The sequence below is a fragment of the Ranitomeya variabilis genome, chromosome 3, assembly GCF_051348905.1.
Source record: "Ranitomeya variabilis isolate aRanVar5 chromosome 3, aRanVar5.hap1, whole genome shotgun sequence".
NCBI lineage: Eukaryota > Metazoa > Chordata > Amphibia > Anura > Dendrobatidae > Ranitomeya > Ranitomeya variabilis.
In genome coordinates, this window is record NC_135234.1 from 754511358 (window position 1) to 754536051 (window position 24694).

General features: G+C 40.0%; 1 protein-coding gene across 13 annotated transcripts in view; it reads left to right on the forward strand.

Annotated features, from left to right (window-relative positions):
• Positions 1–24694, forward strand: part of DLG2 (discs large MAGUK scaffold protein 2) — a 1278757-nt gene that overhangs the window by 962638 nt on the left and 291425 nt on the right. For all 13 annotated transcript variants that reach the window (XM_077298627.1, XM_077298628.1, XM_077298639.1 and 10 more), the window contains 3 exons: positions 896–1032; positions 1728–1872; positions 4899–5040. In XM_077298627.1, coding sequence (XP_077154742.1) covers positions 896–1032; positions 1728–1872; positions 4899–5040 — 424 coding nt within the window. The remainder of the gene's footprint in view (positions 1–895; positions 1033–1727; positions 1873–4898; positions 5041–24694) is intronic.

Genomic DNA, 24694 nt, shown 5'->3' on the forward strand with positions numbered 1-24694 from the left:
ACATTTTATCACTTTATGGCAATGTAGCCTAAAGCCATGAGCTGTGATCACATGTAATCTGCCAGGTTTTACAAAGTGGTTATCGACTGTTGAGTTTTTACAAGTGAAACACATTTTTTGTAATATTTCACCTATTAAAAAAAAAGGTAAAACTGGGCAAGTTTACACGAAAAACTGTACAAAACACTACCACTGTGTGTGAAACCAGCCTTATAGGGTTGGCAGTGATTGATGAGATATAGGTGAGTGACATAGAAAAAAACCTGTTCCCTGTCTTAATTATGTAAATGCCGCTGTCCTCCTGAATCCGGCACTGTATTACTTGTGTTTCTGGTTCTCTTCGTTCCTGAGTTATGGCCTCCTTTTCCCAGTTTGTAAATCTAGTCTATTTTAGCCAAGTGGGTGTGGTCTTGATTTCCATGTAGGGAAGAAAGTCAAAAGCACTCTTATTTTATTCCTGCTGTTCCCCTCAATATAACGTATTTTTTTTATTTGCCACACAGCTCCAGAGATATGGTCCCTTTTTATTTAGTGCTAGTTTTTATGGTCTTTACCGAGGCGTGTGGATCACAGGATTCCTCAGGGGCGTGTCCTTAGGCTGCTGTGCATAATTGCCCTGTGAGCCACGCCCCCTTGGTACATACTGAAAAAAATTAAGGACTGAATAAAAAAGCCCATATCTCTGGAACTGTATGACGGAATAAAAAAAAAATCAAAACTGAATTTGCAGGAGAGCAGCGGAAATAAAACAGAAAGCAAAAACTGGCCATTTTTTACCTGTTTTCTGAAATGGGAGACCCTTCTCTACTATGATATCCTCATAGGTTATGGGGTAAAGGGTTGGATTTATGAGACTTCCACTCAATTCAGAAATGTTGTTCTCCGTTCTCTCCAGGTTTGGGTTTCAGTATTGCCGGAGGAGTCGGAAACCAACACATTCCCGGAGACAACAGCATATATGTAACCAAAATTATCGAAGGAGGAGCAGCACAAAAAGATGGACGACTACAAGTGGGGGATAGGCTACTAATGGTGAGAACTTGGCGCACCCCCATCAGTCCGACACCTGTCAAATACTTGGCTGGACCAAAAAGTGACCAATCAATCATTAGCTACCAGATGCCCAGCAGTGTTGTGAAGATCAAGACTACTTGTAAGAGATCCTCAAACTGTGACTCTTCCTACCCAATCAGTCTAAAAAAAATTCCATTTTTGTTTCAACTATTTGAAACCAGTGGTCTTTAACCTGCAGCTCCACAACTCTTGCAGAACCACAGCTCCCTGACTGAAACAACTAGATTGTAGAGCCTTCACTACCCTTTGTGATATCTAAATAAATACAATCACAGAAGTTTCTAATCTATAGAGTTTCAAAATTTTCAGACCACTTTGAAGAACATGGAATAACTTTAATCTGTGGGCAAGCCTGGCACCAAGTGTTCAATTTCCCTACAGCACTCCTAGAGGAGGAATGAAGTATTACACACTCTTTATTTAAATCAGTGGGCTGTCCGTGTAATTCATGGATATACCTGGATGTTCCAAAGCTTCTCTGTGTAATCCATGAGGATCCCACAACCACTACCTTATGGTTCCCCAATAGGGTCTTAGAAATGTGTATTTTTTAAATTGACAACCCCGTTAAGGTTTAGTTTGCCCATACAGCATACATGAGCCACCATTTTTACCTGGTGACCCTCCGTGACCTTCTGATCTTCTCTCTCCAGGTAAATAATTACTGTTTAGAAGAAGTCACTCATGAGGAGGCCGTAGCGATTTTGAAGAACACGTCTGACGTAGTTTACCTGAAAGTGGGAAAACCCACAACAATATATATGACAGATCCATATGGGCCTCCTGATATCACTCACTGTAAGTACCGAGTCACTTATCCAATTAGTATTGCCTAGAGCAGGACATTTTTGCTTGATTTTTGTTAGGCACCATTAGGCGCGGTGCATGCTTTCAGATTTGCTTGACAGTGGAGATGAGCAAATCTCATGGAATTCAGAAGATTCGCTCAAATTTCCTGCAAATTCGATTTGCATAGAATTTATTTGATACAGATTTAAAATTCCGATCACAATTAAAGATTGTTATTATACTCTGATATCTCTCCAAACGCCAAAGCATACGTAGAGGGCTTAAAAAACAAAAAAATATTTACTCACTTTGTCCTTGCCCAGACCTTCAGTTGCTTCCTCCAGTCTTCACATGGGTTGCAAGTAACTCCACAAGACCTGAGACAAAAAGCAGGGACTGGGCAGGGAGCTGAATCAGCGGGAGGTGAGGGATGAAGTGAGTATAATATTTAGGTTGTTTTTTACCCCTTCCAAGACCTAAAAGGAGTCCAACAAAATGGTGGCCACTATTTTTGTGGATTCAAGCAAAACGGATGGCAGAAAAACAGATTCTGGCTAATTCGAAACTTTTGTGAAAGTTGCAGCCAATTTGTTTAGCTTCAAATCGATTTGACATTGTAATAGCTGTTTCTTGTCGTCATCACTAATGGACCAGATGTATACAGCTTCTATCAAGCTATATACGAGCTGTATACACCCATATGCTTTTAATGCCGCCTAGTTGTAGCTACGACAAAAATAACATTTGTCAAGTCAGAGAGATTTTGACCTTCTGAAATTGGATGGTGCCACGCTGGTGTGGTGCATTTTGTGAAGATTAGTGAAGACTGGGGTCGTGTCTAATTTTTCTGAAGCTGATGTATCTGTAGAATAATGTCAGTATCCACAGAAGAAGTTCCCGAGTCGTATGCTTCATCCATGAATGTTGTCTCATTGGGATGCTGAAGCCCATGTCAAAGGAAACTAAGACCGTCCTGGTCATTTACTGACATTAGTGCTGCTTTGTTGGTTTTGGTAGTGCTGGAAGAGGAAATGATCACCTCCAGATGGTGTGCATATGGTAGGCCACCATTTTTATTTGGTTGGGTCTGCCAAATAGGATCTGCCTGGCATCTTTTTTGACCATGACTCTTTTTTGCAATGATCAAACCACGGTTGGCAGGTAGAATAGATTACATATTCTCAAAGATTGATGGTTGAGGAATTCCTCTACACAACGAAACTCCGCCATTCAACACAGACTATTTCTTATAAGGAAAGAGACAATTTTATCCCGGTAGACAATTGAAAATTTTGGAAGTCTTAAAGAGAATTTTCAGATTTGACTTCTCTATCATCCACTGTTTGACCTTTATTTTTGATGTGTAGATGATCTTAATGAAAAATCCTTCCTTAGAAGAAAAAGTTGTGTAAAAATTTGCCAAAATTTGTCCACGGGACATAGTCGCAATGTGTAAGAATCTCCAGAGCCGATCCTCTAAACACAACCATCCAAGCCCAAATGATATGCCACTATTCCACACTACAGCTCCAAATCTTGCACGTCCTCTATGCTATGCTCCCAACACCAGCGTAATGTAAGTCAGGTCCTGGAGAAGAGACACATGAGCATTACAGCTACGAGGCAGGTGGTTAGTACTGGTCACGTACACTGTGATGGTGTCGGGAATATGAATGACTGTTGACTTTGACATAACACAGAATGAAGACTCATCAATCAAGCCTGAAATTGCATGTTTAGGGAATGAACTGTGGAACTCCGCAGCATCGCGGAGACTTCTCAGCAAATTTGTATAAAGTCGATCACATGTTAAAACATTATCTGAAAGGTAGGTTTCATCACTTGTATTATCTTTAGAATTACCTGCAAGTTTAGGGATCTGTTTGAGGTTAATGGGTTCAAATCTGATGACGAGTGTTTGTCCGGTTGTAACACTTTATCACCAATTCTGTACTTGTTGATCAGTGGGAGCTTGACCACCGGGACCAAAACCTATCGGTACGATGGAGGACTTTTATCCCTGTTACAATGGAGCAACAGTATAGTTGTTCGACTGCCAATCATTTTATTCTCTAAAGGGGCTGCCGAACACTGCCATCTGCTTTTTCTGGCAAATCCTTAGCGAACGAATGGAGAGTTAGTCACTGACACTCCATTTTGTGTTGGGTGATAAAAATTCCCCTTTCTCCTGATCATTGCTGGTCCCTGCGATGGGACACCCACTCATCAGTCATCAGTTACAGTATCCCCTATCCACTAGACAGCAGTTATAATAACTAACAGGATGCATAGAGGTCTATTTCGCCCCACCATAAGTCATTATACTAGGTAGTCCCAGTGGTACTGTTTCTCCAGACAATCTAGTGTACGAAGATTTCTAGGCTAGGCAATGTTTCCTGGGAAAAAGATATGTAAATTAGCTCTTTCTTCCTCAGAAAGCTAAGCCTCTGGTGCCATCTACTGGCAGTACTTACATCATAAGTTAATGTATCTAGATTAATGATGAGCGTACGTGCTCAGATAAGGTGTTATCCACCATGTTTGGGTGATAACCGAGTGTCTTCGGTGTGCTCATAAAATATGTTCGACTCCCCGCGGCTGCATGTCGCTGCTGTTCGACAGCCACAAAACATGCAGGGATTGCCTGTTTTTTGGTGTTGAGGCTGTCGAACAGCCATGAGACATGCAGCCGCAAGGACTGGAACATATTTTTGAGCATGCTGAAGACACTTGATTAGAACACAGGCATGCTCAGATAACACCAATGAGTGGAACAGGCGGCCACGCGAGGTGGTGAGTTAACCTTCAATGGAAGTCTTCAAACAGAGTATCTGAGATGGTTTAGTGAATCCTGCATTGAGCAGGGGGTTGGACACGATGACCCTGGAGGTCCCTTCCAACCCTACCATTTTAGGGTTCTAGGATTCTATGGATACCTTATCTGAGCACGTTCGCTCGTCACTAATCTAGATGCCCCTTTTGCCTTGTGTCCATGCCCTGCCCTGGTGTAACTTTTTTTCTTTCCCGCTCTTTAGCATACTCGCCACCTTTGGAAAGCCACATCCTCAGCACTGCAAACAATGGCACCTTGGAATACAAGAGTTCATTGCCACCCATCTCTCCTGGAAGATACTCTCCAATCCCAAAGCACATGCTTGTGGAGGATGACTACACCAGGTCAGAAAACGCCTTTCATATCTATTATTTCTAATACGAGCAGCCTTATAGCAGCAGTAACATTGTGTCAGGACGCCTCCTTAAATTGACAGTGACATTTGTGATGGTTTTTTGCTTTGGACTTATACTTGAGGAATGGCTGAACTTGCTCCAAGCTTTACGATTCTCTGTGCTTTACTGACTGGGAAATGCTGTAACTTACCGAAATAAATATAGGAACTTTTACCCTGAGTTTTTCATTGACTTCTAAGACACGGGTGCATGGGTCAATTCACTGTGGCTTGTGGCATTTGGGTATGAAACCTCGTGTGGGTCTGCGCTTATATCCGTACCGGGCCGGCACGTTTCCTTTCTTAAGACTCATTACTTATCTTTACATCATTGGATGCCATTTTGCTTTTTGTGATTGGGGAAACTGTAGTTTTCAACCCCTGGTACCTGAACCAAGAGAAATAAAAAGGTCAGAGATTTTGTAGCCCTTCTTCAGGTGTGATCTTAGTGATTGCCTGCCCCTGACCTAATAAATATGAGCCAAGTGCATGCATAGGGGAATTACATTGGACACAGAAGTCAGATGTATGCTCCTCTCTCAGCAAAGTCTGGCACACAACAGAACAAAAGATCATGTAACAGGCAGAAAAAGGGCGTCGCACATCTCCCGAACAACCATCATGTCAGTCTGTGATGGGTCCATGTTGGGTCTGCTCCATATATGGTCGATTCTTCAGTTTATCTACTTCACATTCCATGAATTCCTTCCAGGGCGTTGTTCCAGGATGCAGACGCCATCTTGCCACACCACATCTGAGCTAGCTTATGTAAGGTTAATAATTGATCTCATTAGCCATTCTCTCCTTCACAGCCCTAGATTTAAATGTTCAATAAACTTTGCATGAATATTGTAAAGTAGATATAAGAAACTTTGTTATATAGTATATCACAAAAATCTACGTCTTTCTACACTTATGAGCCACTTCTCCTCCCCCCAAGTCTGACTCCTTATTGGAAAGTAGTTATAAGAATCTTTGTAATATATCTTATAAGAAATATCAGCTTGTTTTTACACTTATGAGCCACTTCTTCTTAACTCATCCTCCATTCAAAAACTCAAATCTGTCTTGGTAAAAACAAGATGGACAGCCAGCTCACTGAGGGATCGAATTACAGACAGTATTAAAGTCTGTGGAGAGGGTAACAGGGAGGATACATAAACAGATCATGCTGCAGCTTTGCTAGTAAGTGTTTTATCTTGGCGCAGAGCTGGATTCACAACTACACTGCTGAGTTAGGGTTGAGCGACTTTTACTTTTTTAGGATCGAGTCGGGTTTCGTGAAACCCGACTTTCTCAAAAGTCGGATCGTGTGATATCGGCCGATTATTGTGAAAAGTCGGGGGGCCGACCGAAACACGAAACCCAATGCAAGTCAATGGGGATTTTTTTTTTTTTTCTCTCTCGCGCACGGTTAAAGTGTCATCTGAAAAGCGACTTTGGCACGAAGATCGCCGACCACATGGCTGATCCCACACTGGGATCAGCTCGGGTTTCACGAAACCCGACTTTGCCGAAAGTCGGCGACTTATGAAATTGACCGATCCGTTTCGCTCAACCCTACTGCTGAGTATTGCTGTATAACGTTTTCCTTCTGAACTTGTATTACATAGAGACAGGAGAGCAGGAATTTGCAGGCTAGGATATACATTGTATGAAACGTGGCCACTCTATTCTTGTGACCAGCGAGTGTCCAGTGGTTTGGTTGCCCACCAGTTATCAAGTCATCTATATTTTAACCCCCAAAATCTTTAGTTTTGTCCAGATTTAGAAAAACAAGGCTGTTTGAATGGTCTGGGTTGCAATGCCAGACTCAACCAGTGGACAGGTGTGGCGCTGTTTTTGGAAAATATTTTTGAGGCAATGTTTTTTTTTTCCCCATAAGAATGTTGTCTCTTTGGCTGTATAGGGGAATATAACCATAAGATTATTTTATATTTATTGTTTTTTTCTTAAAGGGCGTTTCCACTCTGGTTCCTGTGTACACATATTATCAATAGTATTAGATAAATTTGAAAAATTAGTGTTTATTCCTTTTATTGCTGTTTTGTACTTAGGGTACTGTCACACAGTGCAATTTTCGTCGCTACGACGGCACGATCCGTGACGTCGCAGCGTCGTATGATTATCGCTCCAGCGTCGTAGACTGCGGTCACACTTTGCAATCACGGCGCTGGAGCGATGCCGAAGTCCCCGGGTAACCAGGGTAAACATCGGGTAACTAAGCGCAGGGCCGCGGTTAGTAACCCGATGTTTACCCTGGTTACCAGCGTAAACGTTAAAAAAACAAACAGTACATACTCACATTCCGGTGTCTGTCCCCCGGCGTTCTGCTTCTCTCCACTGTGTAAGCGCCATAGCCGGAAAGCAGAGCGGTGACGTCACCGCGTCACCGCTGTGCTCGCTTTCCGGCCGGCAGGCGCTCACAGTGCAGAGAAGCTGAGACGCCGGAGGACTGACACCGGAATGTAAGTATGTACTGTTTGTTTTTTTAACGTTTACGCTGGTAACCAGGGTAAACATCGGGTTACTAAGCGCGGCCCTGCGCTTAGTTACCCGATGTTTACCCTGGTTACAAGCGAACACATCGCTGGATCGCTGTCACACACAACGATCCAGCGATGTCAGCGGGTGATCAAGCGACGAAAGAAAGTTCCAAACGATCTGCTACGACGTACGATTCTCAGCAGGGTCCCTGATCGCTGCTGCGTGTCAGACTCTGCGATATCGTAACGATATCGCTAGAACGTCACGAATCGTACCGTCGTAGCGATCAAAATTGCACTGTGTGACAGTACCCTTAGTGTAGAAGTCCAGGATATCCTGTCTGCACATCACTTCCTGTCTGGGTGACCACCATTCAAGGACACATCTACAAATCTACATATTTCCTTTAACAGGCTGCAGTTCTCATCACAACCACTGGGTGTCGACATATAAACACATATAGCATAATCATCTCCAGACAGAGTATCCTATAATATTTTTTTATCCTTAAGGATGGTAATGTTGTGTTACAAATCTTAGGAGGCAAAGTAAGGAACTTGAACCCTAAACTTTGAATGTAGGGTTGCAAAAATAAGGTTTCATGACCCTGTTGGCACTGGTACCAGGGGGGCACAGGCTACAGCTTTCACACCACAAGTAGGCTATTTTACTATATCCTGAGATATACAGTATACGACAGATATACCTTAATGGGTTCTTATTCTTAATAGTCTCGATAAAAGAAAAAATAATTTTAAAAATTGATCATGGCATGTAACATAGCATGCTGGCTAAAGTCAGAACTGGAGAAACAAGAAATTTAGAGGTGCATTTCTAAAAATTAACTTAAAGTGAATGTGTCAGGAGCTTTCAGCTACGTAATCTGAGAGCAGCATGATGTAGGGTAGGAGACCTTGTCACTTACTTGGCTGTGTTTTTGTTTCGATACAATCAGTGTTTTATCAGCAGGAGATTATCACTACGGGACTAGGTGTCTCCTGCCTCCTGGCCCAACCCCGCCCCCTCTACTGATTAGCAGCATTCTGTCACTATACAGTGTATACAGAAAGTGGCCAATCAGAAGAGTGGGTGGGGTTTTACATAGCTCAGCATTCCGGGCTCTGCTAGATTCTATCACAGCTGCTTCACCCAGTAAACTAAGTGATACATTGCTGTAATCAGGGTCTCCAGCCCTACATCATGCTGCTGTCAAATTATATGGGAAAAAGCTACTGGCAGATTCCCTATAAAGGGTCAGTAAATAACCTATTGTTTAATTTATTTATTTTTTGTAATGGTGTATGGATATTTTTTTATTTAAACACATGTATTTTGGGCTAAATATTATGTTTGCAATCAGGTTTAATTAAAAATGTAGTGTACGTTGCTGGCTGGAGAATGAGTTAATTGAGAATCCATCAATGAGCTCCGACTGATTAGAAATTTGTATCTATTTCTGTCCATTTCTGGACACCTCTCATCTGATTCATACCCACAAAGCTCAGCTCGACTTTCACGTGATCATAAATCAGCTGAAAAGAATCCAAAAAATGCCGGATTAAAGAGTTAGAAAGAGCTCACTGATGGATCCTTAGGTAACTCCTTCTGCAGTCAGCAGTAGACCGTGTAATATGTTGGTCAAAGAACATTTTTAATTACATCTAACTGCCTAAAATAAATGCAATAAAATGAAATAATAATAATAGGTTGTGTACACTTTCACAATGAAAATCCACTTTCGACTCACTAAAGGGAATCTGTCAGTAGAATCAATTCTCCTAAGCCGTCTATACGAGCATGTAGGCCATAGGAAGTTGAATAAAATGATACCCTGATATCTGCGATCTGATGTTTTATTCCAGAGAAATCCACATTTTTCTTAATATGTAAATTAGCTGTTAAGATTAGAGGTAGGCGAACCTGAACAGTAAAGTTCAGGGTCAGTATCGAACAGCTAAAGTCCATTGCTGAACCCCGAAAACAGACTTCACCTGGAAGTCCATGTTACTGCTTGGGTCTGGCACCATGAACATTGGCTGTTTCCCACGCTGTCATCTGTGTGACAGCGTGAGAATCATCTGCTGCTCTGATCAGCGGTAAGTTCATTATCGCCAGTCAGAACGCTGCAGTTTCCGCCCTGTCGGATGACAGCGTGTGAGCCAATGGCAGTAAAAAGGTTACCGCTGGTCACAGGCGTCGGCTGATGAGTACTACTCTCATCATCCTACACCTGCTTTCACTAATAGCAGCAAGAGCAGGCATACGATAATGAGAGTATTCATCAGCTGGCACCTGTGCAATAAATAAATACATTTTTTAAAATTACATTGGGTCAGTTTTATTCTTGGTAACCAGCTCAGGCAAAACTGACAGCTGTGGGCTACAACCCCCAGCTGTCAGCTTTATATTGGCTGGTTATCAAAAATCGAGTGGTCCCATGCCATATTTTTTAATAATTTAAGTACATAATTTAAAATACAGTAACAGTGTGGATTCAGACAGACAACTTGGGGGTGATATTCTCAGACTGGGAAGCAGCCATAGATATTGGACTCCCCTAGCATAAAAACAGCAGCCTGCAGCCTCCCAGAAAAGACACATCTACCAGAGGCACCAATTCTGGTACTTTGCCCAGCTCTTCCCACTTGCCCTGGTGTGGTGGAAAGTTGGGTAATGTTTGTAGGGTTGATGTCAGCTTTGTAATATCAGCTGACATCAAGCCCACAGGTTAGTCATGGAGAGGCGTCCATAAGAGCCCCCATTACTAACCCCATAGTTATAACAAAGACACAGCAAGAATAGTCCTTTATGTGAAATAAAACTCCTCACGCTCTTTTACCCATTTATTCACAAAAAATACAAATTAAAAAGCAAACTTATACTCACCTTTCCGCTGATAATCCATTAATGCCCATGTCACACTGTAAAAGACAAGAAATAAAACACCATATTCCTCAGCTGTCCAACGATAATCCATTACTGGCCATGTCCCATTACGATCCGGATGATTTGGAGAGCGGTTACATCAGTGATGTAACCTCTCTCCGTGCCAGCCGGAACACACTGAGCAGTCTTTTTGATAACCAACCAAGATAAAGCTGACACCTGGGTGTTGTAGCCCGCAGCTGTTGGTTTTGCCTGCACTGGTTATCAAAAAATGGAGGGGACCGCACTTCATTTTTTTAATTTATTTGTTACGCATGCATCGGCTGGTGAATACTCTCATGAGCCGACGCCTGTTACCGGCGGTGACCTTTTACCGCTGGCCATAGCTCCTGGTTTTCACACGATGTCATTTGTATGACAGTGTGGGAATTGTAGCGCTCTTACCGGTGGTAACGAACTTACCACCGATCGGAGCTGGTGTTTCTCGCCCTGTTACATGGATGACAGTGTTGGGAACATCTGATATTCAGACCCCCATTCATTTGAATGGGGTCATGGTTTGAGTTCAGGTACCGCTCTGGTACCCGAACACACTTTTTTAAAATATTCGTCCGAACTTGAAAATCCACGGGTGCACCCATCACTAGTTAAGATCTATAGGCCGGACATAGATCTCCCTAAGAATCTGACTCCAGAGCTTATTTTGAATCAAAAAGGACATTACTGGTGCGCCCTCTAGGACCGTGGGGTACTCGGTACCGGGCCGGTTCTTAAAGGGATGTGTCACGGTGGCTGTGACCCGGTCCATGGCCCTGGGCGTCCAATAAAAGGAGATTAATGGAAATGGGAATAAAGTCTTTAGAGTAATGTTCGTGATGCCACCTGTGGTACTCGGCCAGGGATGGCCAATGCTGATTAAAGGGGTCCTCTGGGGATGATGGTATAGTTCCCCACAGATAGAATTTGGTCCCCAGGGCTCCCGGTGTAGTTGGTAAGGATGATAGATGGTGAAGTGCAGGAAAGAATTAGAGGACACAAGGTTGCAGTCTCTTTACCTTTTACTGATGCAGTTCAGGTACAGGTTACAGGTTATCTTTGGAATCCGGGCAGCATGGAAGCGATTCGGAATCCCCCTAGCCAGGTGGTGTTGGAAGCCTTCCTTACTGCACTGTGTTCTAAGTCCCTTGCTGCCTGAGGCTTCATACAAGGTCCTCTCTCTCTGTCCTTTTAGGTGGACACTACCCACATGGCAGGCAACTCGAGCCTTTTTACAGGTGTCCCTTCTCATCCTGACTCCGGGCTCTAATCTGTTGCTGTGCCTTCATGTGTAATGGTGGCCAGGAGACTTGGAATCTGCTGCCCGCCGGTTTCTGCTGTGGGGCATACAGTTACCCTCACAACCTTGGAATTCCGGCCTCCGATTTCTGCGCTTGATCCTGGAGTGAGTCCAATCGCAGCTCCACTCCAGTTTCTCTCTCCTCCTTTGCTCCTTCTCCCCTCACTGTCACTCTCCTTTCATTTAAAATAATATCTGGGGGCAGATTCTCAGGGAGATCTGTGTCCGGCCCATAGTTCTTAACATCTTATTTACATACTAAGAAAAATGTGGATTTCTCAGAAATAAAACATCGAATAGCAGATATCAAGGTTTTGTTCAACTTTCTATGACCTACATGCCCATACAGACGGCTTAGTCAGGTTGATCCTACTGACAGATTTCCCTTTTATAACATTTTTCACACTATATGAAGCATGAGCACACCCATAGGACATTGAAGATCATTAAAGTTGGGCCAAAGTTGGGAGGCTGTAATTATTGGGTATGTGCAAAATATTTTTTCGAATTTTGGGATTTGTCTACTATTGGAAGGGTAAGATTAGATGGGATGATGAGAAATTATAAAAGCAGCAGCGGAAGAGTGTATTGACTTTTTCGGATAAAGTGATCAGTCCATATATGTATTATGTAAGAACTGAGGTTCACATAGCGAAAAAGAAGAAATTGGACACTTTAAAGATGATGATGATGCAGGAGAGGAGTATGCAGATTTTGTAAAAGGCAGTGACCTGCTTCCATAATTAATATCCCTATATCACACAAAGGTTTTAAAAGTCGCCCATGAAGAACTTCTACATCACGTAATAGTCTAGTGATGTTGCTGTCAGTTGCTTAGAATTAATTGGCGGTATTTTTAGTGGCAGGCATAATTACCAAAGGGTTTTTACACCCAAAATACTTGAAAATCAATCAAGTCATTAAATTAAAAAGAAAACATTTCTGACATTTTTTAATTGTAGTAACCCAAACCTGTTTTAGGACACCGGGCGACGCTGATGCTTATAGGGATAAATCAATTATTTGTTTGGTATTTATCCAGAATTACAATATGTTATTGTTTTCGACATGTTGCACTGCGCAGATTTAATTACGCACTTCGTCAAAACATTTAGCTAAAGTCTTTAGCAAAAGATTAGGTGAATTTTCTTCATGCCCCGCAGTAATTGCAAAAATTAAATTTAATATCCCGGCGTATCATTAGTAGGCCTGCAATGTATTTTACGAGGCGGCCAAAACAGTTCCTTAGAATATTAATCGTATCAGGACTCATGACTGTGAACGAAAACATTTTAATTATAACACAGGGAAAACATTTCCATGACAAAGGGCAAAGGACTGAGGTGAGGAGAATGGAAGGAAGCGGTTTGTGAACTTCGAGGATTTGCTTTTGAAGAATTCCTGTATTTGTATTGATTATGTAAAACCAAAATGTTCAAATATAAATAAATTTACAAAAAATCCTAAATTCTTAAACTATTTATTTCTAACCTTAAAAAAAAATCCAAAATATATACATTTTTATAAAAAAAAAATATTATTTTATCCTGAGAATAAAGTTAACAAACTAACTCACATTAGTAGAAGTTGAAGGGGTCCTCTAGGTCAGAGGTGTCACACTGCATTCCTCGAGGGCCGCCAACAGGTCATGTTTTCAGGATTTCCTTAGCATTCCACAAGGTGCTGGAATCATTCTGTGCAGGTGATTAAATTATCACCTGTGCAATACAAGGAAATCCTGAAAACATGACCTGTTGGCGGCCCTCGAGGAATGCAGTTTGACACCTCTGCTCTAGGTCATTGGGGAACCAACCAGTGGGTAGCGTTTACCGGGGAGGAACTCTATTACCAGCCAAAGCCACATGTACAGATGAGTTTGTCGACTTAGATAAACCCTACAAGGGGCACACACCCTACATTTTGGTGGGACGACAACACTAGAGGGGCCACGATTCCTAATATATATTGGAAGTTATTTTGTGAGTTGCACTGGAATGCATCAAATTAAATTAAAAAATGGACTAGCTGCTTTGGGTAATTTATTTATTTTTTTGATTGGTTACTTTGACTTATTTTCCTGAATTTTATTTAATTGTATAAGGCCTTAATGCCCTTTTGTTTTAATTTTTTCCATTCTTTGTGATTAGTCAGATAAACATAGTAATATTCTACTCATTGGGACTTTGTGCTCTTTAAGAGACGTTTTATCGTGACTATCGTGGTCTAAAGTCATAGATTTATGCACAAATAAACTTTAAAGGGATTGCTCACTTGAAAAACATGTCTAGATTACTTTAGACGAGGCTGTTAGAAAGCCGTATACATCAGACCAAGTTTGGAACGCGGGTCATGGACTGGCCGGTGGCTCTCCCCACCTGAGCGTGACATCTGCATTGATGAAGCTGTCATGTTCATGTAGGAAGAGTCACCAGCCAGTCCAAGCATTGCTTTCCGATCTCAGTCCCATTTATACGTCCATCTGACGGAGCTCTTTCTACTATATTCAAATGATTAAAGGTGCCCCGATCTCCAGATATTTGACCAGTGGAAGGTTTCGACATCCACTTCCAGTTTTGGCTCAAAACAAGATAGAACTTCCTGAGTTGGCACAAGGAGAGAGATGCGTGAAAGGGCATAGTCTGACAGCCTCATTTTAGTAGCCAAGTCAGCCCCTTTCTCTATGTATTGGTCATTACCGATAAGGGGGTTGGCATCACTATTGAATTCAGCCAGTCAGCCATCCCCCTTCACACACGTAACTGGTCATGTTCCAACAGTCAAGTTGTCTCCAGTGTCGAATCCAACTGCTAAGACCCAGGGCCTTCACTCATATCTGAAGATCAGAGCACATTTCTTAATCCAAGTATATTGGAACTTGTATATATTTATATTTTTAACCCATCTAAATTTATATTTTCAAGTGGATATCCCATTTCATTTGGATTTGTAAAAAATTGTCAGGAATTGATAAAACTTTGACACTTCCGATACTTTGCCGATACCCAATCCTTGATGCCAGTGAGTCAGTGACCCAATCTACCATTGAGTCCTACTATTGGGCTCTTAGGTCCCCTTGCCCCGGATTCTAGTTTGTTTTTTTTTTCCACAACCCATAACTATGTTTGGTAGCTATAGATCTTTTTTGATGACATCTACTTATTTTCAACTTATCTGTTGTTTTAACAGGATTGTCTTAGGTCAGCCATTAAAGGTATGTCACCAAAGTGATATCGGCACTGAGAAGGTCCCGTGCCAACCTGTCTCCTCTTAGCATTGTTCAATGGGCCCATGTTTAACTCTTGACTCTAAATTGGCCAACGTTGCCTATGGGGAAAAAAAGAGCTAAGTGGAGAGGAAGCAGCACAGTACTTTTCGGACGCCGATATCTCGTCGTTACTACTTTCGGCTAGTGGCCAGACCCCTATTGACTAGATATTGGTGAGATGTACCATCATTGTTTTCAATAAGACACCCTTCTTACAAGTCTATTAATTACGAAGCTATGAAGTCATCAGTGTTTTTTTACTAATGATATGTAATTTTTTGCTTTTTATTGTCCTATTCCTGTGATACATGTTTTATTTTTTTTGGTAGTAGATTTTAAATCAAAGACCCACAAGGAGACTCTTCAGCGGACAGGGCTTGATGTAACCATGCCTTCCAAAACTTGGATTCTATCCCCTATCTACATAAATCCATGTTTGTTGCGTTGTATGCGATGAAGAATTTGGATGTCCTGCAGACATGTTATCACCCACAATGCACTTGTATGTTGCTTTGTTGACTTTCCTCAGTTTTCCAGTGAAGCTTTTTTTTTCTTTTGCTGTTTTTTTTAATTATTTTTCATTCTTATCTTTATCTTTTGCCATTTGCAATCAAGGTTTATATCATTTTCTTTGACCCACAAAAGCTTCCGAACTTGTTTCGTTTATTTCATCCGGAATGTTTTGGAGACTAATCTGCATTGGCGTAATTGATATACCGATATTCTGAAACTGAGTTTTTTTATTTCTTTACATACATACAAACCTGTAACACGTTGTATGACACACAATTATGTTCAGTAAACTTTTTTTTTCATTGTCAAAATTTTCATAATTTTACAATTCCGGGATAGATCAGTAGACAATTTCCAACAACAAGATCGTGCTTTATGATAATATTTTTAATTTACTTTTTTTTTTCAAGTTCAGTTCCTGTCTAAACATTAAGTTCAACGGTCTGACCAAATTAATAGACTTTATTGTGTTTTGTGGGGTCATTCTTGGAAAAGTACATTTTATTCAGCCGGAGTTCTAGTGGTCGGACCCCCTGCGATCAGTAAATTATTGCCTATTGTCATGATCCAGGCTGGGTTTTGTATCCTGTCTCTCTTTTCAAGGTCCGATCATGTCAAGGGTTAACTTTGCTCTCCCTCATTCTGGGTTCAGGTTTGCTATTTAGCTCCTCTGCATCCTGCAAGCGGGGTCAGTTATATTGTCACGCTGCTGCTATGCAGGTAGATGCAGCTCCACTAGATGGCAATAGAGTGGAGAGAGGATTGCACACAGCAGGAGCAAACCTGCAGCGCAGCAGCGAGGACTCCACAAGGTGGCAGCAGAATAGTAAACAAGCCGGGTCGATAATAGTCTGTAGCACAGTACCAAAGGAATAATCAAGCACAGAGTCAGAAACAAGCCAAATGGGTCAATGCTGGTCAGGAGCAGATATGCCAAAGACAAGAAACAATACAGCAGGTCAGAGTCCAAGCCAAATCAGGTATCAGGGAATCCAAACATGAGAGGGGAACACAGAGTGGAGACAGGAAGAGAGGAATAAACAGACATGGGTACAGTCAGCAAAAGCAGCAGGATGAATCAGGGTACACACAGTCAGCTATACATGCCATAGGCAGAAACTATAACTGACACCGCCTGCAGGATGCAGAGGAGCTAAATAGCAAACCTGAACCCATAATGAGGCAAAGCAAAGTTAACCCTTGACATTATCAGACTGGGAAAGAGAGACAGGATACAAAACCCGGCCTGGATCATGACACCTATCTAATTGATAGGCAATAATTTAGAAATTTCATACAAACTAGTGAAGTGCATCTAAAGATTAATCTATAAATTAAGCGTTTTATTCTTATATGTGTATATAACATGTTTAACTATGCTGCCAAATCCATGTCCCCAGCAGTACGATAGAGATGCCTTCTTACGATGAAATGACTTTGCTCATTCTGTCCCATTCTACACAACAAAGCTGTATCATGTTTTTCAGTGACCAGTGTTAAATTCTTGTTTGTTTGTTTTCATAAAAATAAAAAATAATAGAACATATATTCTGAAATATGGAAGTTTTAAAAAAAACTAAGTACAATTTTAAATTACAGCAATGAATGAAAATGATGAAAAAAAAAAATAGAAAACAAATTGCTTCAGCTCCCTCTAGAAAATTAAGTTCCATTGTTCAAGAAGTGAAGAAACAGCTGTTGAATTCCCTGAATATTTTAAATGCAGGATTGGTTAGTAAATATAAATTAAATGGGTTTTCAAGAATTTGAATTTGAAACACTTAGCCTATCCTTTCCATGATCAATGGGGTAACCCCCGATCCAAAGTCATGGTCCACTTTAACCTCATTGCTCTGGAAACCAGTTGTGGTCATGGACAGCTTCAGGAAATTAGGGTGTATTTTTTAGTTAACTCTTTAAAAATATAGAATAATTCTGAAAGGGTTTGATAATTGGTAGAGGAACTGACAGAACAATTGTAGCCAGAACATGCTCTTTGGTTGCATGTTAAGTTGTATCTGCACTTTGCACCCTGAAAATAAAAAGTCGTTTTTACTACTGATTAAGAACCATCTAAAAGGTGTTTGTGCTTCTGTCTGATATAAAAAAAGCACCAAACCAGAGAAGAGCACTCAATATGAAAGTCTTCCTCTTCCCTCCCCCGTCTCTGCAGATTGGCTACTGCACATGTCACTGAGCATGCTCACTGTCATCTACTACTGAGTCAAGTAGTGGTTTTCTTACTAGGCTTCCTTACATCCAGTTAATCACTGTAGATCTTTATTTTTTATGGTACTTTAATTTACATAGTCTGCTTTTTAATAAAACAACTTTTTATGGGACATTTATAACCAATTAGTTTTTAAAAAATCCCTAGAGGACTAGTAAATCTGCTGCCATGTAGTCCTCCATAGTCATGAGCTCTGTATATACCCATCCCCACCACTGATTGCAATCTTTCTGTGTACACTGTACGTAGGCAGAAAGCTGCCAATCAGTGCTGTGGGCGGGCTTATACACAGCTCAGCATTCAGAAAACTAGTAGATCTGCAGCAGGGAAAACAGTGATTTTATCAAAACTACAGCAAGTAGCCCAGTAAGTGATACATCGCTGGAATTAGGCTCTCTGCCCCTGTATTATGCTGCTCTCAAAAAGGATAGCAAAAACCTGGTGACAGACTCCCTTTTGATAACGAAACGGCTGCTGACCCTGCCCACAGTGTACACAGCATTAGCTGAAAAGTCACCAAATACACCAATATGAAAAATTAGTGGCCAGTGTAAAAACTATTTTTATTATTATTATTTTTTTTTTAATATAGATAGTGATATAGAAAGTTAAAAATTATAACCATATTTTTTTTTTAAAAAATGTGTTCAATAAAAATGTTGCAAGTTACTATAGGATTCTATGCAAATTGCCTCTTCTGTATATAGGATTCTATGGATTCTATTAAACCCCAATTCTAACCATAATTCTACAGAGCTTTAAATCAATTATTTCCGTCCCTCCCATCCTTTCTAAAGCTCTTTTTATTCCTTTAGTCAGTATAAATTATTTTATTTCCTTTTTTTCTATTATTTAGCATTAACTATAATTTATAGTAATAAAAAAAAATGAACATATTATTTAAAATACATTTATACCTTGAGACTTGACTATTTCTGTCTGTCACTTTTTTGGAGGAGGGGGATTAACCCTTTTGCCAAAATAAAAAAAAATATATATATATGGGGGATGGGGGAATGTAAATGATACAGATACAGTCACCAAAATGATCAATATGAAAGTTTAGTGGCCAGTGTAAAAACTAATTTTAATATTATTATTATTTATTTTTTTAATATAGATAGTGATATAGAAAGTTAAAAATTATAACCATATTATTAAAAAAAAAAAAAAATGAGGGATGCTAAATTTTCATAGTCATTTTCTGCATTTGTATTATTCATAAAGTGTGGATTATTCCACTTAATGCATGTTCATTGGTGATTCAGTTTTAAAATAAAGGTGAAATATGATTTTATTTTACACTTCGACTTCCAGGTTCCCCCATTTCAGGAGTAAAATAAGTTCAATTGTTATAATTTCTTTAAAAAAAAAATGTAATTATTAAATAGAAAGATGAATGCGTTATTCTGTAATGTGAGATCTGTATCGCACAATAATATCTAATATTCAGATCATAAAGTCGCTTTGTTCTTTGTCCCTTGCTTCATTGCATGACGGTGTTTTTTTTTTTTAATATGGGCGGGGGGGGGGGAGTCGCATGTTTGATATATTGAATCCACAATCATATATATTTTTTTTTAGCTTAAAAATGGAAAAGTTTATTGTAGCCGCCTTGTATTGTCCTGCCTATGTTACGTGGAGGTTTGATTTTTCTACCATCTGGCGCAATGTGAAATTTTGCTCTAATATTTTTTTTTTATTTTTTTTTTTAAAAAAGAAGAAAAATGCTTGGGTATGGTTCAGATGGTGCCATAACAAGACATCCATCTGTGTAGGAAAATAGTTAATATTTTCTACTCCTATATGCTAATAAAAAAACAAAAATCTAAATAAAGTGGTCTTTTGGGGTCTTATTTTTATTTTATTTTTTTGTTTGTTTTTTTTTCTTTTTATTTATATATTTTAAAATGTGTTAATGTTTTCTGCGATATTTTCCGTCCAAGGAAATGTTGGTGCTTCTATTCAATATTGTATAAAAAAAAATGAATATGATAAATTATGCAAATAATAGATTTAATTGAATGTGGGTATTTTTTTAAGTGTCATATCACTCGATAGCCATTAATGATTGAAAATAATACTATTTATATGACATAGACAATCAGCTCATCGGGCATAGTAAGGTTTTTATAATATAATACTGTGAAAACATTGTTTTCTTTTTTTGCAGTAGGCCATGTTAACCTTTCTATGCACTCATAGACTAAGTTTTTACACTTTTTACCGAGACCATATACATAAGATTATTTTCAATACATCTGCACCGTACTGTATTTTTATCTCGAAAACGCTAACCTAAAGGGTCTACGAGAAATAAATAATTGGTCTGGTCGCCAACGCGATCGAAAGGAAGCAAAGGCAAAAATGATAAAAGACGCAGACGATAATGGTCAAACAGTTTTGAAAAGTTTGTATAATTTTACTTATCTTTGTTTAAAGTTTTTTTTGGGGGGGGGTTAAAATTTGATAGTATTCATGAATCGTGCAATATAGTTTCCAAACATTGAGGATGAAAATGTTAAACAATTCAGATGTTTTAATATGTTTTCTGTGCCAATCGGAAGCGAGGACTTAACTATTATGCATTGTGCTAAACATGAAATCTTAAGTTCTTGTAGACTCAGTTACTGATATTATATGGGAAGGAGGATGGAAACCCTGTAATCTGTTCTAAACGTGACTTTTTACTTGAATTTGTAGTTTGTACAATTATCAAACATATTAAAGGCACAATGTGATTTGGAAAAAAAAATGGTGTCGTGCTTTTTTTGGGCGTGTGTGTAATTGATATATGTGTGTATCCATGTTACAATATATATATATGTTATATATATATTTATATAGATATATCTTACATAGTCTCCTTTATTATGTATATTGCCCTCCCTTATTAAACAGTGCCCTCTATTGTTATGTACATCCCTGTCCCTCACATATCGGATTATATAGAGCCCTGATTTTTATCACATACCGTCCTCTCTTGTTAGATATATAATGCAATGATGACTGATTGCACTATACATAATCAGTGAGTACACTATATACTAAGGGGCTGTGCTATACATAATAAGCGAGTACACTATATACTGTACTGAGGGACTGTGCTATACATGATAAATGAGTACACTATATAGTAAGGGACTGTGCTATACATAATAAATGAGTACACTATATAGTAAGGGACCGTGCTATACATAATAAATGAGTACACTATATAGTAAGGGACTGTGCTATACATAATAAATGAGTACACTATATAGTAAGGGACTGTGCTATACATGATAAATGAGTACACTATATAGTAAGGGACTGTGCTATACATAATAAATGAGTACACTATATAGTAAGGGACTGTGCTATACATAATAAATGAGTACACTATATAGTAAGGGACTGTGCTATACATAATAAATGAGTACACTATATAGTAAGGGGCTGTGCTATACATAATAAGCGAGTACACTATATACTGTACTGAGGGACTGTGCTATACATGATAAATGAGTACACTATATAGTAAGGGACTGTGCTATACATAATAAATGAGTACACTATATAGTAAGGGACTGTGCTATACATAATAAATGAGTACACTATATAGTAAGGGACTGTGCTATACATGATAAATGAGTACACTATATAGTAAGGGACTGTGCTATACATAATAAATGAGTACACTATATAGTAAGGGACTGTGCTATACATAATAAATGAGTACACTATATAGTAAGGGACTGTGCTATACATAATAAATGAGTAGACTATATAGTAAGGGACTGTGCTATACATAATAAGCAAGTACACTATATACTAAGTGACTGTGCTATCCATAATAAGCGAGTACACTATATACTATGTAAGGAAGCTGAAGCAGCACTGTAGTAGCAGAGGGTACAAATTCAGGGAGTTCATTCAGGTCCATAAGAAGATAGACATATTATAAAAATGCCAGTACACCAAAACACAAAATAATAGAATAAGTTGTGCCTTTTATTGAGCGGCATTTCATCTTGAATGGCTTGTAAAAGGTACCAGGAGGAACTGAAACGTTGCTGTAACAACATGGCTCAATGAAGGGACAGTTTTTCAATTATTTTGAACTCTGAAGTACTTCCATTTTCATAATAGATATATAATATATATGCATAAATATATGTAATATAGATATATATATGGTATATGTATATCTACATTTATATATGTACATCTAGATATAGATATTAGTGATGAGTGAACGTGCTCAGATAATGTGTTATCTGCCATGCGGGTGCTGAGTGACTTTGGAGTGCTCGAAAAATATGTGTGAGTCCCCGCAGCTGCATGCCTTGCAGCTTTTCGACAGTCGCAGTACATGAGAGGATTTCCTAATTCCTATTATTATTATTAATTACTTTTATAACAGCATTGATTCAATGGTACTGTACATGAGGGGTTACATCAAAACACAAAAAACTTACAGTAGACAAATTAACAATGGTAGACACAATACAGAGCAGGAGGACCCTACCCTTGTGGGCTTACAGTCTACAGGATAATGGGGAAGGAGACAGTAGGTTGGGAGGTTGCAGAACTCCGGTGGTAATGAGGTGGCAGGTCCTGTGGTGGTGGTGAGGAGGCAGCTCCGGTGGTGGTGAGGTGGCAGCTCCAGCGGTGGTGAGGAGGCAGCTTCGGTAGTGGTGAGGAGGCAGCCCCGGTGGAGAAGAGATGGCATCTCTGGTGGTGGTGAGGTGGCAGCTTAAGTGGTGGTGAGGTGGCAGCTCCGGCGGTGGTGAGGAGGCAGCTTCGGTAGTGGTGAGGAGGCAGCCCCGATGGAGAAGAGATGGCATCTCTGGTGGTGGTGAGGTGGCAGCTTAAGTGGTGGTGAGGTGGCAGCTTCGGTAGTGGTGAGGAGGCAGCCCCGGTGGTGGTGAGGAGGCAGCCCTGGTGGAGAAGAGATGGCATCTCTGGTGGTGGTGAGGTGGCAGCTTAAGTGGTGGTGAGGTGGCAGCTTCGGTGATGGTGAGGTGGCTGCGGGGTGTAAGCTTTCTTGAAAAGATGGGTTTTCAGGTTCCATCTGAAGGATCCGAATGTGGTGGATAATCGAATGTGTTGGGGCACAGAATTCCAGAGGATGTGGGATATTCGGGAGAAGTCTTGGAGGCAATTGGGTGAGGAGCAAATAAGTGTTTAGGAGAGAAGGAGGTCTTGGGAGGACCGGATATTACATGAGTGAAGATATCGGGAGATTAGCTCAGAGACGTACGGAGGAGAAAGGTTATGGATGGCCTTGTAGGACAGTGTTAGTAGTTTGAACTGGATCCACTGGGAGATTGGGAGCCAGTGAAGAGATTTGTAAACGGGGGAAGCAGGAGTGTAGCGAGGAGAGAGATTAATTAGTTGGGCAGCAGAGTTAAGGATGTACTGGAGAGTTTTAGCAGGGAGGCCACAAAGGAGGATGTTGCAGTAGTCAAGGCATTTGATGATTAGGGCATGCACGAGCATTTTAGTAGATAGGGGGTTGAGGAAAGGACAGATTCAGGAAATATTTTTGAGCTGGAGGCGACAGGAGGTGGTGAGAGCTTGGATGTGTGGTTTGAAGGACAGGAAAAGTCAAGGGTTACTCCGAGGCAGAGGATTTACATTACAGAGGAAAGTGTGATGTCATTTATTGTGATAAATACTTATGACAATTGTGTACAAACCATTTTCTAAATCAGGCAGGCATCATGGCAAATCACTGAGTGAGGACCTCTAGACTCAAAAATCCACCCTATACATGAATTCACTGAATGTCTAAGTGGACTAACACTATAAAAAGTAACCTTGAATAAAGAATATTAAAAGCTTTAATTTCACATCCACTGTGCTTTTGTGCAGTCTGCCCAGTATGATTTCATCAAAAACATGCAGATCAACTTGAGGACACTAATAAAATGCTAAAACAAAGTTGTGACAAATAATGAATCCAGATATAGTTGTAAGGTGTTCAGGTGGTTTATTCAACGCGTTTCGAAGCTCATGGCTTCTTCTTCAGGAAGTTTCCACACAAAGATATCTTTGTGTGGAAACTTCCTGAAGAAGAAGCCATGAGCTTCGAAACGCGTTGAATAAACCACCTGAACACCTTACAACTATATCTGGATTCATTATTTGTCACAGCAGCGCAGATTTTATCCACATTCATCTATTATAACGTCTCTAAGAGGTCGCAGCGCCGACCTGTGGATCTGCAGCAGCTGACAAATTACACGCCTTTACTTTGCACCATCAGGTGAGCAGTTCTCTCATAATTCTCTAAGAGCAGTCCTGAGGATAAGACCCTATATGCGCTTTTTTGTCTCCTATTCTTCTATACTAAAAAAACAAAGTTGTGCACACTATTATTCTTAGTGGTAATTGTGATATGTTGTATTAATTCCCTGTAAGACAATTACCCAACTAACCTCTACTAGTAATATTTATGCTATCATCCTAGTTTTGTATTTCGCCCTTCATTCACCCTATATAGCCCCTATTCAAATACTTAGTATTCAGCTATGGGTCCCTCCAATAATGATTGTATCCAATCTGCCCCAATAATTCTCCGAGAGTGAATCTTTTTCTCCTATTCAAAGACCAGCGCTATACAGTTATTCAGGGGTATTATAACCCTATTTGATAAGTTCTCAGAATAGATCAGGGATCCTAACTTCTGAATTCCCTGCATCACATTATTTGACACCGGATCCACACCTCATAGCACTTTAGTGACACTAGATAGCACTATTTGGCAAATATTACAGCAGAGTTCTCATTATCTGAATCCCCTGCACAGAATTTCTTAACACCTAATTTACACCTCAACACGTTTCGCCCATTTGATGGGACATCTGGGGGTTCATGAATCTTTTTTTGCCCAGATACAG